At 45.0% G+C, this 13,618-nt stretch overlaps 1 protein-coding gene across 1 annotated transcript; it reads right to left on the bottom strand.

Annotated features, from left to right (window-relative positions):
- Positions 1–963: 963 nt before the first annotated feature.
- Positions 964–5,888, bottom strand: rras (RAS related). Its single transcript, XM_040190018.2, has 6 exons — positions 5,308–5,888; positions 3,970–4,057; positions 3,410–3,512; positions 3,062–3,170; positions 2,859–2,977; positions 964–2,771 (listed from the first exon to the last, which is right to left on the bottom strand). Exons 1-6 carry the CDS (start codon positions 5,392–5,394, stop codon positions 2,684–2,686), a joined length of 594 nt encoding a protein of 197 aa, XP_040045952.1. The 5' UTR covers positions 5,395–5,888; the 3' UTR covers positions 964–2,683.
- Between the last annotated feature and the right edge of the window lie 7,730 nt (positions 5,889–13,618).

Raw genomic sequence — 13,618 nt, 5'->3', positions numbered from 1 at the left:
TGTTGGTGCAGAAAGCACATCTTCATTGCAGGCAGCTGAGAGTGTGTGTGTGTGTGTTTCACTTCCCTGCTTCCAGTGTGTTGTGTGACAGGTGTGAGATGCATGTACACAGGTAGCTATGTTCCCCTCCCCTGTACCTGCCCGTCCATCGGACTGTCCCGCCTTCCCCGAGAGCGTCCCCAACCCCCCCTTCGTGGGCCTCCTACAGGGGCAATGTCCTTCTTGACCAAAAGGGAAACGTTGTTTCCGATGGGTGGACTCTTTGAGCTCCGCCCTGGTTCTCTTTGTCTGATGATCTAAGGATTACAGATACTTGAAACCAAAAGTACAACTCGTGTCACGGTTTGGATTTGTTTCCTGTTTCATTTTGTAGTTTCCTGCCTCTTGTGTCCCTGGGTTACTTCACTTCCTGCCTTGTCCTGTCATCCCGTCATTGTCTGTGTCCCAGATGGTTTCCACCTGTGTTCAATCACCTGCACCTCCCCCTGTGTGTCTCTTGTCCCTGGTCGCTTCACTGAATGAAGTCTTGGCTGTGCCTGGTCCCTGTTCCTTTTCCCTTGGAGTTTGTATTTTGACTATTAAAGTCAAGGTGATGAAGGTCACACATTCGATGTGCTCAGTAGACCGTGAGGAGCATCATGTAAAGACAGAGGCAGAGCAGTTTTTATACCTCAGGAGACACAGTTCGGTTCCATGATGGAATCAGCAGAAACCTTCTTACATTCCATAAGATGTGAATCATCTGTGAGATCACGGTTCCTTCCCACTGCCTCACAATGTCTGCATGCAGTCTATGGACCCGTTTGTACAATAAACACTGTGGTTACATATGTTCTACCATTACAGGACATACTCCACTAAAGGATGTAGCACCTAGAAGTCATGGACCAATATCCTATTTGTGACATTTCTGAAGCCCTAAACTGTGCCAATGGGTCACAGAACACACAACAGGAAGAGATGTTAGGTTGTAAATGTTTTAATAATGTATAAAAGAGATTTGGCTTTCATTGCAATAGAAAATAGAATGATGTGAATTGCAGTTTGTAATATAGATACACACACATGAATTTCTATTAAAGAAAAAATAAACACTGTCCAAAGCAATGAAGATGGTGGATATTAGTGGACATGTATTATGAGAGATTTCATTTCATTTTTCTTAAATTTTTCACTGTCTTAGTGTGCATAATAGTGCGTTCATCTTTTGTTGCAAATAAAAAGCAGTGATGTGTTGTTATATTCTGGCGCCACCAATACAAGGACACACACCCTGGGAATGGGCTACACGTCTCGCCTGAATGTGTGTGGGAAGCTGGTTGCTCATAGTGACCTCCACCGGTGGATAGGGGCTACTGCACCGACGCGGGGAGGTGGGGCGAGGATCTCAGAGGGAGACTTACACATATGATAAACGGGGATGCTGCCATGCAGCAGAGCGCCAGCCCGTTCTGTGAGGTTTGTAATGGAGATAATATAGAACTGTCCAATGCAATACCAGTGTCTCCCCTACCATTGAACAAGACGCGCCCCACCCCCCCACCCTACCAAGTGCCCCCATACGCGGAAATGTGCCCATACACACACACGCACACAGGTGAGAGGGCCTAACGCGAACTCCCCCAAGCTGAAACCCTAAGGGAAACACTGCATACGATACAGAAGGTACAATGCTGCACACCTTTAAGACCAAAGCAGCTGCACATCCATCCACTGAACGTCACAGACCACCTGTTCGCTTTGTCTGAAATGTTGGACATCAAAAGTCATTGGTGACTGAAGCTGGCTCGGATGTCATGAAGAGAGCTTAGACGTTAACACACGATCTCAGAATGAGGAGAGTTTGTGTTGAACAGGACGCAGAGCATGCAGAGGGACTGCTTATGGAGCTGGACCTCCGGCCCCAGGAGACAGGTACTCCACCGTTTATGACGTCACATGGGACAGCCAATCACAGCGCATCCACCAGACCGTTGACACCTGACACATCGCTATACTAAAGTCCAACATTTATCTCATGTGACGACATCTGAACCATCGCCAGGGAGTCCAACCATCATCTGAAGAAGCCCATGAGATGAAGTTAAAAGCTCCAGGAAGACTGGAGAGTAAACTTTCACCACTAGATGTCTGCGAAAAAACATTATTATACATTTATCCCTTATTAAAGACACGGATGATGTAACAAGCAGATTAAGATCAAAAGAAATACAAAGTACCAGAATGCAGTCCACCTTTCACCAAAACAATAAACGCCCAGGACTACTGAAGTCAAAGGAAATGTGCAAATGCAGAAGCAACTTCCGCTGTCATGAATACTGCACAAGCTGAAGGCTTCTGTACGCACGTCTGATCACGTCCTCCGTGCTGCCTTCAGGGGTCTTTTCAACCCACTGTCACAACAGGAGCGGGGGTCTGCTTCCCCCTGCAGGGAGGCATGCAACATGACAGCCCATGGACGTCATCATTCACCACAGAGGCTTCTAACAGCTGTTTGGTCAGTTGATGTCCCTTTCACACTCGCTTCTCTCCACCAGATGGTTACTGACACCTCGCACTAAAATAAACGATTACACTGATTTAAAGTATCAAAAGTGCAAATTAATCTCTCTCCCTCCCCCTCCCTCCCTCTCTCCCTCTCTCTCGCTCTCTCTGAGGGATTTGGTGTCCATGGTAACGTTGCTTAGAGGAGGACACAGGGACAGCCCCCCCCTTTCTGTTTCCTTGTGTGATGACTTTGAGGAGGAGGACTCTCCATCTCCTGAAACCGTCTGTGGATGAAGAAGAGTTTTTAGCTCCCAAAGGGGCCGTGACATGACTTATGTTCAGAATGTGTTCCTCCTGAAACAAGGATGTACCGGATAATTTGCACCAGCTCCAGGAAGACTTCATCGACGTTGTGGCGGTTCTTGGCTGAAGCCTCCATGTAGTGGATCCGGTTCTCTCTGGCGAATGCCACGGCATTCTCTCTGGAGATCTACACACAAAGCACCAAGAGCCTTCAGCGAGGTGATTCTCCAGCAACACGCATGTGTCCACACCACCCTATTCCACCACTGACCACTCGCTGCTGTTCCAGGTCCGCCTTGTTCCCAACCAGCACCATGGGGAAGTCGTCTCGGTCCTTGACTCGCAGGATCTGAGTGTGGAATTTCTGGACCTCGTGGTAGCTGGCGGAGGACAGAGGAACGAATCAGTGATCCTCGTGTCCACAAACGGAGATTCTTGTGCCATGTACATGTCTGAAGGCAGCAGGAAACATGCAGAAGGAACGACACCAACTGCGGTTCCCCGTCCTCGCTTTCCTTCAGTTAAAGACGTTTATCACGCTAAACACGAGAAATCCCACCTTTGCTATCCGCTGATACACACCCCCCCACACACACACACACACACACACACACACTACCTGCTCCGATCGTTGAGTGCAAAGACCAATAAGAAGCCTTCTCCTGAGCGCATGTACTGCTCCCTCATCGCTCCAAACTCCTCCTGACCTGCAGTGTCCAAGACTGAAACACACACACACACGTTATATATTCACAACACAACATTGCTACACACCACAAGGTACGTAGAGTTTTCTCTTACATGTTGAAACGGATGCATGGGGGTTAACTTAAGATGTGTGTCACGCTCTTCTGCTCCCACCCACAGCACACACGCCAACGTGCACACAAACACCGGCGCTCATAAATCAAATGTAAGAGCTGTTAGATGTGACGACACTACTTCTGTTCACTACTCCCATATTATGTGACTCCTGGTGATGTTTGACTGTAGGTACAGAGGATGCATCTGCATACGTCTGATGATTCACTGAGTGGTGAAACTGGGCTGCGTACAGTAACAAGTCCTAACAAGGGAATGAAACAACCAGGGAGCAAACACACTGTCATATCACAGCAGCGTGCAACACGCCCTCTGCCTCACACAAACAGTGTGCAGCATGAAATCACATCGCCTTACTGTCCAGCCGGGTCTCCTTCCCGTCCACAGAACAGATCTTTGTGTACGAGTCCTCGATGGTGGGGTCGTAGTCCGACACGAAGTAGGACTGTGGGACACAATCAATGTTAAACAAAGCGCTGTATTCAGTCAGTCCAGTCAGAAGCAACAAATACCGTCGGCTCCAACGTCCGTCTGTTGCCACTAATGGTGAGAAAAAGAAATTCGTCTACACACGCGTTTGTGTAACCGCAAATGGGACATAACTCAGCTATTGATATTGTTGCTGTAGTCCATCTCCCCGACAGCTTAAGCTACTAGAGACTGGACAGATATCACACAGCGGGACCTTCTTATGTCGGAATACTACCTCCACTACTGCAGGTACTAGAAAGACGGTTTACTGCAAAAACACAGCGGCATCTGCATTTGTTGTTTGGCTGTGAGGGCCTGATGTTCCCCGGGGAACAGGGGCTGCCTGGAGGGGCCAAGGCCCACGTGGGGACATGGAGCCGGCAGCCACTTTACGCAGAGGAAACACCAACAACCGTCATGCTCATTAAAAGGACCCTTCGCAGTGCAAACAGCTCACGCTGCTGACGCATGGAGACCAGGATGTCGAGGACCGTGAGGGTGATGGAGACACAGCGCCACCTGCCATCAGACAGCGGGACATCTCTGACATTTGTTCAACATGTAGCAGTTAAAGACTCCGTTACTGTGTAGTTACACACATGCAGAACATCTGGCTGGTGAATGCTGATGTGTTCCCTCTGGACGTGTCCCTACTGCAGGCGACCTTCAACCTGATCTCACTTCCATATAAAAGGATGGAAACACCAACCAGGGTTGCCGAGACGCAAGAGATGATAACATGCTTATTCGATAGCTTCATGACCACTTCATGGATCGAGAATCCTACTTATAACGCCACTTATCTACAGCAAATGGTAAATTAGCTTATTTGATGAACTTGCACTTGTTTCTTGCTCTTCTGGGTTTGTGTCCTTATGGTTGAAATGCACTTATTGTAAGTCGCTTTGGATAAAAGCGTCATCTAATGTAACGTAATGAGCAATAACTAATCATCGGATGGGTTGCCAGGTTGAGAAGGATCCTCCTCACACGCATTACCTTTAAGCGGAGCACATCTGGAAAGGCTTCCCACCCTATTATGGTATGTATTTAGTGATCACTGAGACACGTGTCCCTACAGCCACACCTGGTCCCTGAGAAACGTGGACATTAGCAGCGCTGCTGATGACCAGCAGCATGAACACGTTAGTCTCTACAGGCGGAATACAGCGACATAAAGTCCCGGCACTTCCGCCGAGGTGTGTGATACAAAGTAGGCCGTACCTGAATGAACTGGATGGTCAGGGCGCTCTTGCCCACCCCTCCTCCTCCCACCACCACCAGTTTGAACCGCTCCTCTTCTCCGCTCATACTGGTTCGGAACTGGGATCGGTCCGGGTCGGAAAGCCTGAGCGGGCGTGAAGTGGAGCCGCGGGTCGCTCGGTGCCGTTGTTCTTAGCGGGGCGCGCGGAGGGTTTCAGCTTCGAACGGAAACTTTACTCATTTCTTCTTTGACTCACAGTCAGACGCGACGAGTCCGCCGGAGCAACAAGTTCCGTCCCAGACTCGAGCCGCCGCGTGCGCGTGTGTGCGTGCGCGTCTTCTTTCTGCTGCGCTCGGTTCGACCTCCGGGGCAGCTCGTGGGGGCGGAACTGCTTCCTCTTCTCTTTTCCTCAAGAAACTACAGCAGCTCGCGCACCAACGGGCACACGCACGCGCACACGGCCGCTCAGACGGGTCGATTTATCGGCGTGTCGGCACGAGCACGTGACTCCTCATTCATACCGAACCGGAGCAGAACCAAGTCCACTTTCATGTGCCCCTCTCCTTATTTGGTCATCTGGAGGGGCACACGTCACCGCTCCGTGACGTCATTCCAACGTCCACTGCACTTTTGTTTATCGGTAATTGTTGGAATGCATTAGATGCATTCCAAGTATTGTTCTTCGAATCTTTATTAGTTGGAATGCTTTAAGCATTCCAAGTATTGTTCTTCTAATCTTTATTGTTGGAATGCATTGAGATGCATTCCAAGTATTGTTCTTCTAATCTTTATTTCCGACTTATTATTCTATTTCTTCCGCGCCCCCTTTCAACTCCTTCACACTTTCAGCTATTAAAATCCTTCAAATATTAAAATGTTCAGCTCCTTTCTGGCTTGAGGGCTATGACTTTTCAGCTTTCTACCTCTTAAGCTTGAATTTATATAAATCAATAATCATTAATATTTTAACATGGTTTTCAAATGGAGTTTGCTTTCAAATCCTCCTAAACTTCTTCAACTTTCAGATTTTTCAGCTTTGCAAATCTTTCAGCTACAGACACCATTTAAACTTTTAAATGTTGACACAAGTCTTAACTATTTTATGAAAAAAACTGCTTCTTGATATCTATTGTACTTTTTTCATAATCACTGATTATGTTTCACTAGTTCTTCGCTCCGTTTCTGACTTTTACATGAGTGTGTATTGCGTCTGCTAGAGGGGGACCTCACGGGCTAGAGGGTGAAGCAGCGCAGAAATCTGGTTAAAAAAGTATGGAACTTCTGTCCTTGCAGCCAAAGTATACACTCTAGAGGCTTCATTTCTTCAGATTAATGAGGGTATGGTTGTGCTGATTGGATTAATGTGTTCATGGAATCCCAGAGTTTTTTAGTTTTGGCGCAAGGAGTGTTTGAGTGACACAACCTCTGCCAAAAGCCCCATAGGCTCCAATACAAATCTGCCGACATATTTCTCACAAAAATCCACAAGGTACACGTTTTGTCAACGGCCATAGGAGCCGTATTTATTACCGGACAGACATAAAAACACATCCACGCGTTCGGTAGAGTCTTGGGTCTCATACAAACGCCGTATTTTTTAGATAGCTGTTATAGTTTTGCGCTGGTTCTCATTTGTTTGAGGTGTGGATTCTGTGTAACTCGCTGTCCTGTGTCTGCACTTTTGCAGCCGCACAGGTGCGTCGTTGTCGTGGTTACGAGCACTCACATGCTGCAGGATCTGTCTGTGGCTCACAGCTGCTCGCTCCTATGACCTGATTAGTGGAGTCACATGACGCAGCTATGCTTTCTGTCAACAGACCAATATGATAAAGACACTAGCCCCCCTCCCCCCTCCACCCTGACCTCTACTTACTGTTAATCACTCTCAGTCAGTCAGTCTGTCTAATTCTCCTCCCCTCTCCCTCTCTTCCTCACCACCATTCCCTTCCTCACCCTCTCACCCTCCCTCCCTCTATCTACACCCCCCCACCCCACCCAATCCAATAGGTGCGCCGTTGCCGTGGTTACTCGTAAACACGCTGCAGTATCTCTGTGTGTGACTCACAGCTGCTCCAATGACGTGATTAGTGGAGTCACATGACGCAGCTATGCTTTCTGTCAACAGACCAATATGATATAGACACTAGCCCCCCCTCCCCCCTCCCCCCTGACCTCTACTTACTGTTAATCACTCTCAGTCAGTCAGTCAGTCTAATTCTCCTCCCCTCTCCCTCTCTTCCTCACCACCATTCCCTTCCTCACACTCGCACCCTCCCTCCCTCTATCTACACCCCCCCACCCCACCCAATGCAATAGGTGCGCCGTTGCCGTGGTTACTCGTAAACACGCTGCAGTATCTCTGTGTGTGACTCACAGCTGCTCCAATGACGTGATTAGTGGAGTCACATGACGCAGCTATGCTTTCTGTCAACAGACCAATATGATAAAGACACTAGCCCCCCCTCCCCCCTCCCCCCTGACCTCTACTTACTGTTAATCACTCTCAGTCAGTCTAATTCTCCTCCCCTCTCCCTCTCTTCCTCACCACCATTCCCTTCCTCACCCTCTCACCCTCCCTCCCTCTATCTACACCCCCCCACCCCACCCAATGCAATAGGTGCGCCGTTGCCGTGGTTACTCGTAAACACGCTGCAGTATCTCTGTGTGTGACTCACAGCTGCTCCAATGACCTGATTAGTGGAGTCACATGACGCAGCTATGCTTTCTGTCAACAGACCAATATGATAAAGACACTCGCCCCCCCTCCCCCCTCCACCCTGACCTCTTCTTACTGTTAATCACTCAGTCAGTCAGTATGTCTGTCTATTTCTCCTCTCTCTCTCTCTCCCTCTATCTCTTCCTCACCACCCCTCCCTTCCTCACCCTCTCACCCTCCCTCCCTCTATCTACACCCCCCCACCCCACCCAATCCAATAATTTCAAAATAAAAGCCCCATGGAGGGAATTTTTACTGTAATGTTTGTGATGAGGCCTATTAATTAAAAACTTCTTAGTTTGAATAACAAACATTCTGTCTCCCACTACGAATATTACTCGTACTTCTAGTACTACAACTGATACTTCTACTACCATACTACTAGTATTTCTACTGCTATTAATACTACAACTACTACTAATGTTATTACAAATACTACTATGGCTAATAGTATTACAGCTGTTTCTACTGCTATTGATACTAAACCTACTATTACTGCTCTACTGCTAGTACTACTAATATCACAATTATAACTAATACTACTACTAATATTACTACAAACAATTTTAAACAAATTTAAGCTCCTGCAACTTCTGTTTTTAGAAAATCTATTGAAATTCAGCTTCCCCACTTCCTGTATTTTCAGCAGTTCTTTAAAATAATTTCAGCTATTCTTATGCCTCCATCAACAACAATTTTTTAATATTCATTTCTGTATTTTTTTGCAATATTTCAAATTTATTTCAGCTGTTTTCATTTCTGCTTTTTCAGCAAATCTATTGAAATTCCTTTCAGCTTCTCCCATTTCTGTATTTTCAGCTATTTCAAATTCATTTCAGCTTTTCTAATATGTGTCATTTCAGATGTATTCAAATTCCCTTCAACTTTCTGTATTTTCAGCTATTTTTAAATATTCATTTCAGCTTTCAGCTTTTTGCATTCCAACGCATTTTCAGCAGGAAATGCATTTTCTAGTTAAACTTATTATTATTGTTGGAATGCATTAGATGCATTCCAAGTATTGTTCTTCTAATCTTTATTTCCGACTTATTATTCTATTTCTTCCGCGCCCCCTTTCAACTCCTTCACACTTTCAGCTATTAAAATCCTTCAAATATTAAAATGTTCAGCTCCTTTTTGGCTTGAGGGCTATGACTTTTCAGCTTTCTACCTCTTAAGCTTGAATTTATATAAATCAATAATCATTAATATTTTAACATGGTTTTCAAATGGAGTTTGCTTTCAAATCCTCCTAAACTTCTTCAACTTTCAGATTTTTCAGCTTCGCAAATCTTTCAGCTACAGACACCATTTAAACTTTTAAATGTTGACACAAGTCTTAACTATTTTATGAAAAAAACTGCTTCTTGATATCTATTGTACTTTTTTCATAATCACTGATTATGTTTCACTAGTTCTTCGCTCCGTTTCTGACTTTTACATGAGTGTGTATTGCGTCTGCTAGAGTGGAGAGCTCGAGGCTAGAGGCTGAAGCAGCGCAGAAATCTGGTTAAAAAAGTATGGAACTTCTGTCCTTGCAGCCAAAGTATACACTCTAGAGGCTTAATTTCTTCAGATTAATGAGGGTATGGTTGTGCTGATTGGATTAATGTGTTCATGGAATCCCAGAGTTTTTTAGTTTTGGCGCAAGGAGTGTTTGAGTGACACAACCTCTGCCAAAAGCCCCATAGGCTCCAATACAAATCTGCCGACATATTTCTCACAAAAATCCACAAGGTACACGTTCTGTCAACGGCCATAGGAGCCGTATTTATTACCGGACAGACATAAAAACACATCCACGCGTTCGGTAGAGTCTTGGGTCTCATACAAACGCCGTATTTTTTAGATAGCTGTTATAGTTTTGCGCTGGTTCTCATTTGTTTGAGGTGTGGATTCTGTGTAACTCGCTGTCCTGTGTCTGCACTTTTGCAGCCGCACAGGTGCGTCGTTGTCGTGGTTACGAGCACTCACATGCTGCAGGATCTGTCTGTGGCTCACAGCTGCTCGCTCCTATGACCTGATTAGTGGAGTCACATGACGCAGCTATGCTTTCTGTCAACAGACCAATATGATAAAGACACTCGCCCCCCCTCCCCCCTCCCCCCTGACCTCTACTTACTGTTAATCACTCTCAGTCAGTCAGTCAGTCTAATTCTCCTCCCCTCTCCCTCTCTTCCTCACCACCATTCCCTTCCTCACCCTCTCACCCTCCCTCCCTCTATCTACACCCCCCCACCCCACCCAATGCAATAGGTGCGCCGTTGCCGTGGTTACTCGTAAACACGCTGCAGTATCTCTGTGTGTGACTCACAGCTGCTCCAATGACCTGATTAGTGGAGTCACATGACGCAGCTATGCTTTCTGTCAACAGACCAATATGATAAAGACACTGGCCCCCCCTCCCCCCTCCCCCCTGACCTCTGCTCACTGTTAATCACTCTCAGTCAGTATGTATGTCTATTTCTCCTCTCTCTCTCTCTCCCTCTATCTCTTCCTCACCACCCCTCCCTTCCTCACCCTCTCACCCTCCCTCCCTCTATCTACACCCCCCCACCCCACCCAATGCAATAGGTGCGCCGTTGCCGTGGTTACTCGTAAACACGCTGCAGTATCTCTGTGTGTGACTCACAGCTGCTCCAATGACGTGATTAGTGGAGTCACATGACGCAGCTATGCTTTCTGTCAACAGACCAATATGATAAAGACACTAGCCCCCCCTCCCCCCTCCCACCTGACCTCTTCTCACTGTTAATCACTCAGTCAGTCAGTATGTCTGTCTATTTCTCCTCCTCTCTCTCTCCCTCTATCTCTTCCTCACCACCCCTCCCTTCCTCACCCTCTCACCCTCCCTCCCTCTATCTACACCCCCCCAACCCACCCAATCCAATAATTTCAAAATAAAAGCCACATGGAGGGAATTTTTACTGTAATGTTTGTGATGAGGCCTATTAATTAAAAACGTCTTAGTTTGAATAACAAACATTCTGTCTCCCACTACGAATATTACTCGTACTTCTAGTACTACAACTGATACTTCTACTACCATACTACTAGTATTTCTACTGTTATTAATACTACAACTACTACTAATGTTATTACAAATACGACTATGGCTAATAGTATTACAGCTGTTTCTACTGCTATTGATACTAAACCTACTATTACTGCTAGTACTACTAATACCACAATTATAACTAATACTACTACTAATATTACTACAAACAATTTTAAACAAATTTAAGCTCCTGCAACTTCTGTTTTTAGAAAATCTATTGAAATTCAGCTTCCCCACTTCCTGTATTTTCAGCAGTTCTTTAAAATAATTTCAGCTATTCTTATGCCTCTATCAACAGCAATTTTTCAATATTCATTTCTGTATTTTTTTGCAATATTTCAAATTTATTTCAGCTGTTTTCATTTCTGCTTTTTCAGCAAATCTATTGAAATTCCTTTCAGCTTCTCCCATTTCTGTATTTTCAGCAATTTCAAATTCATTTCAGCTTTTCTAATATCTATAATTTCAGCAAATGTATTCAAATTCCCTTCAACTTTCTGTATTTTCAGCTATTTTAAAAAGTTCATTTCAGCTTTCAGCTTTTTGCATTCCAACGCATTTTCAGCAGGAAATGCATTTTCTAGTTATTCTATTTCTTCCGCGCCCCCTTTCAACTGCTTCCCATTTTCAGCTATTTAAACCGTTCAAATTTTAAAATATTCAGCTTATTTCTGGCTTGAGGGCTATGTATGTTCAGCTTTCTACCTCTTAAGCTTGAATTTATATAAATCAATAATCATTAATATTTTAACATGGTTTTCAAATGGAGTTTGCTTTTCAAATCGTCTTCAACTTCTTCAACTTTCATATTTTTCAGCTTCGCGAATCTTTAAGCTACAGACACCATTTAAACTTTCAAATGTTGACACAGGTCTAAACTATTTTATGAAAAAAACTGCTTCTTGATATCTATTGTACTTTTTTCATAATCACTGATTATGTTTCACTAGTTCTTCGCTCCGTTTCTGACTTTTACATGAGTGTGTATTGCGTCTGCTAGAGGGGGACCTCGCGGGCTAGAGGGTGAAGCAGCGCAGAAATCTGGTTAAAAAAGTATGGAACTTCTGTCCTTGCAGCCAAAGTATACACTCTAGAGGCTTCATTTCTTCAGATTAATGAGGGTATGGTTGTGCTGATTGGATTAATGTGTTCATGGAATCCCAGAGTTTTTTAGTTTTGGCGCAACGAGTGTTTGAGTGACACAACCTCTGCCAAAAGCCCCATAGGCTCCAATACAAATCTGCCGACATATTTCTCACAAAAATCCACAAGGTACACGTTTTGTAAACGGCCATAGGAGCCGTATTTATTACCGGACAGACATAAAAAGCACATCCACGCGTTCGGTAGAGTCTTGGGTCTCATACAAACGCCGTATTTTTTAGATAGCTGTTATAGTTTTGCGCTGGTTCTCATTTGTGTGAGGTGTGGATTCTGTGTAACTTGCTGCCATGTCTCTGTCTTTTGCAGCAGATCGTTAATGAGCACAGGTGCGCCGTTGTCGTGGTTACGAGCACTCACACGCTGCAGGATCTGTCTGTGACTCACAGCTGCTCCTTGTGACCTGATTAGTGGAGTCACATGACGCAGCTATGCTTTCTGTCAACAGACCAATATGATAAAGACACTCGTCCCCCTCCCCCCTCCACCCTGACCTCTACTTACTGTTAATCACTCAGGAGGAGAAATAGACAGTCAGACAGACTGTCTGTCTGTCTATTTCTCCTCCTCTCTCTATCTCCTCCTCACCCTCCCTCCCTCTATCTACACCCCCCCACCCCACCCAATCCAATAGGTGCGCCGTTGCTCACTCACATACTCACACACACGCTGCTGTATCTCTGTCTGTACTTTCCTCTTTTTCTGACTTTCTTTCTCTCTATTTTTCTCAATATCTCTTTACCTCCCTCTTTCTCCCTCATTTTAAATTGAACACAATAGCAGAATTTAAAATGACTAATGCACAGGCAAAAACGGCAACAGTTGACAGTTCAGCAGCAGTGCCATCAATAGTCAATAATCTATTGGCATATCAACCACAGATGATCAGGATTTTTCAGGCGGTGTTTAGAAAACTCTTTTTAGTTAAAACACTGGGTTGAAGCGCTGCCCAGAGTCCTTTGGCTGCTATTTGGAGACAGGGCCTTAGATTAAACTAAAAAAAGAGAAATGTAAACTCTAATCATTAAAACAAGAGAATCAACCAAGAAAAAAATGATTTGTCGCTGTTACCAATACAACTGTTAACTGTGTGAATGTATAAATGAACAGGCTTATAATACAACTTCCCATCTAGAGCCCGGTAGATGTGGCTATAATTACATGTATTATTATATTAATGTGGTGCTTCAATCTATTTTCAGGGAGCGCAGAGGCCTTCATACTGTGTTAGAGGAGAGCAGGGCCTGTGAAAGGAGCCTTCCGTTTGTTTCTCCAACATTATTTGCAGAACCGGCTTGACTCAGACGCATTTCTATTATAAACATCTAATATAAATCACAGCATTTCAAATCAAAAAGTAAGTTTAGGTGAAACAATGCACAGCAAAGGTTGAGTT

Source organism: Gasterosteus aculeatus, chromosome 11, assembly GCF_964276395.1.
Source record: "Gasterosteus aculeatus chromosome 11, fGasAcu3.hap1.1, whole genome shotgun sequence".
Classification (NCBI taxonomy): domain Eukaryota; kingdom Metazoa; phylum Chordata; class Actinopteri; order Perciformes; family Gasterosteidae; genus Gasterosteus; species Gasterosteus aculeatus.
Note: the sequence above shows the minus strand (reverse complement) of the source record. Positions and strands in the feature narration are given on the sequence as shown.

Excerpts from the sequence above, each read along its gene's own strand:
- rras (XM_040190018.2), bottom strand. The coding sequence starts at position 5,394 with ATGAGCGGAGAAGAGGAGCGGTTCAAACTGGTGGTGGTGGGAGGAGGA. Across the intron at positions 4,058-5,307 it reads TGACCATCCAGTTCATTCAG|TCCTACTTCGTGTCGGACTA; the intron begins GTACGGCCTACT and ends TGTGTCCCACAG. Across the intron at positions 2,772-2,858 it reads GAGCTGGTGCAAATTATCCG|ACGGTTTCAGGAGATGGAGA; the intron begins GTACATCCTTGT and ends CTTCATCCACAG.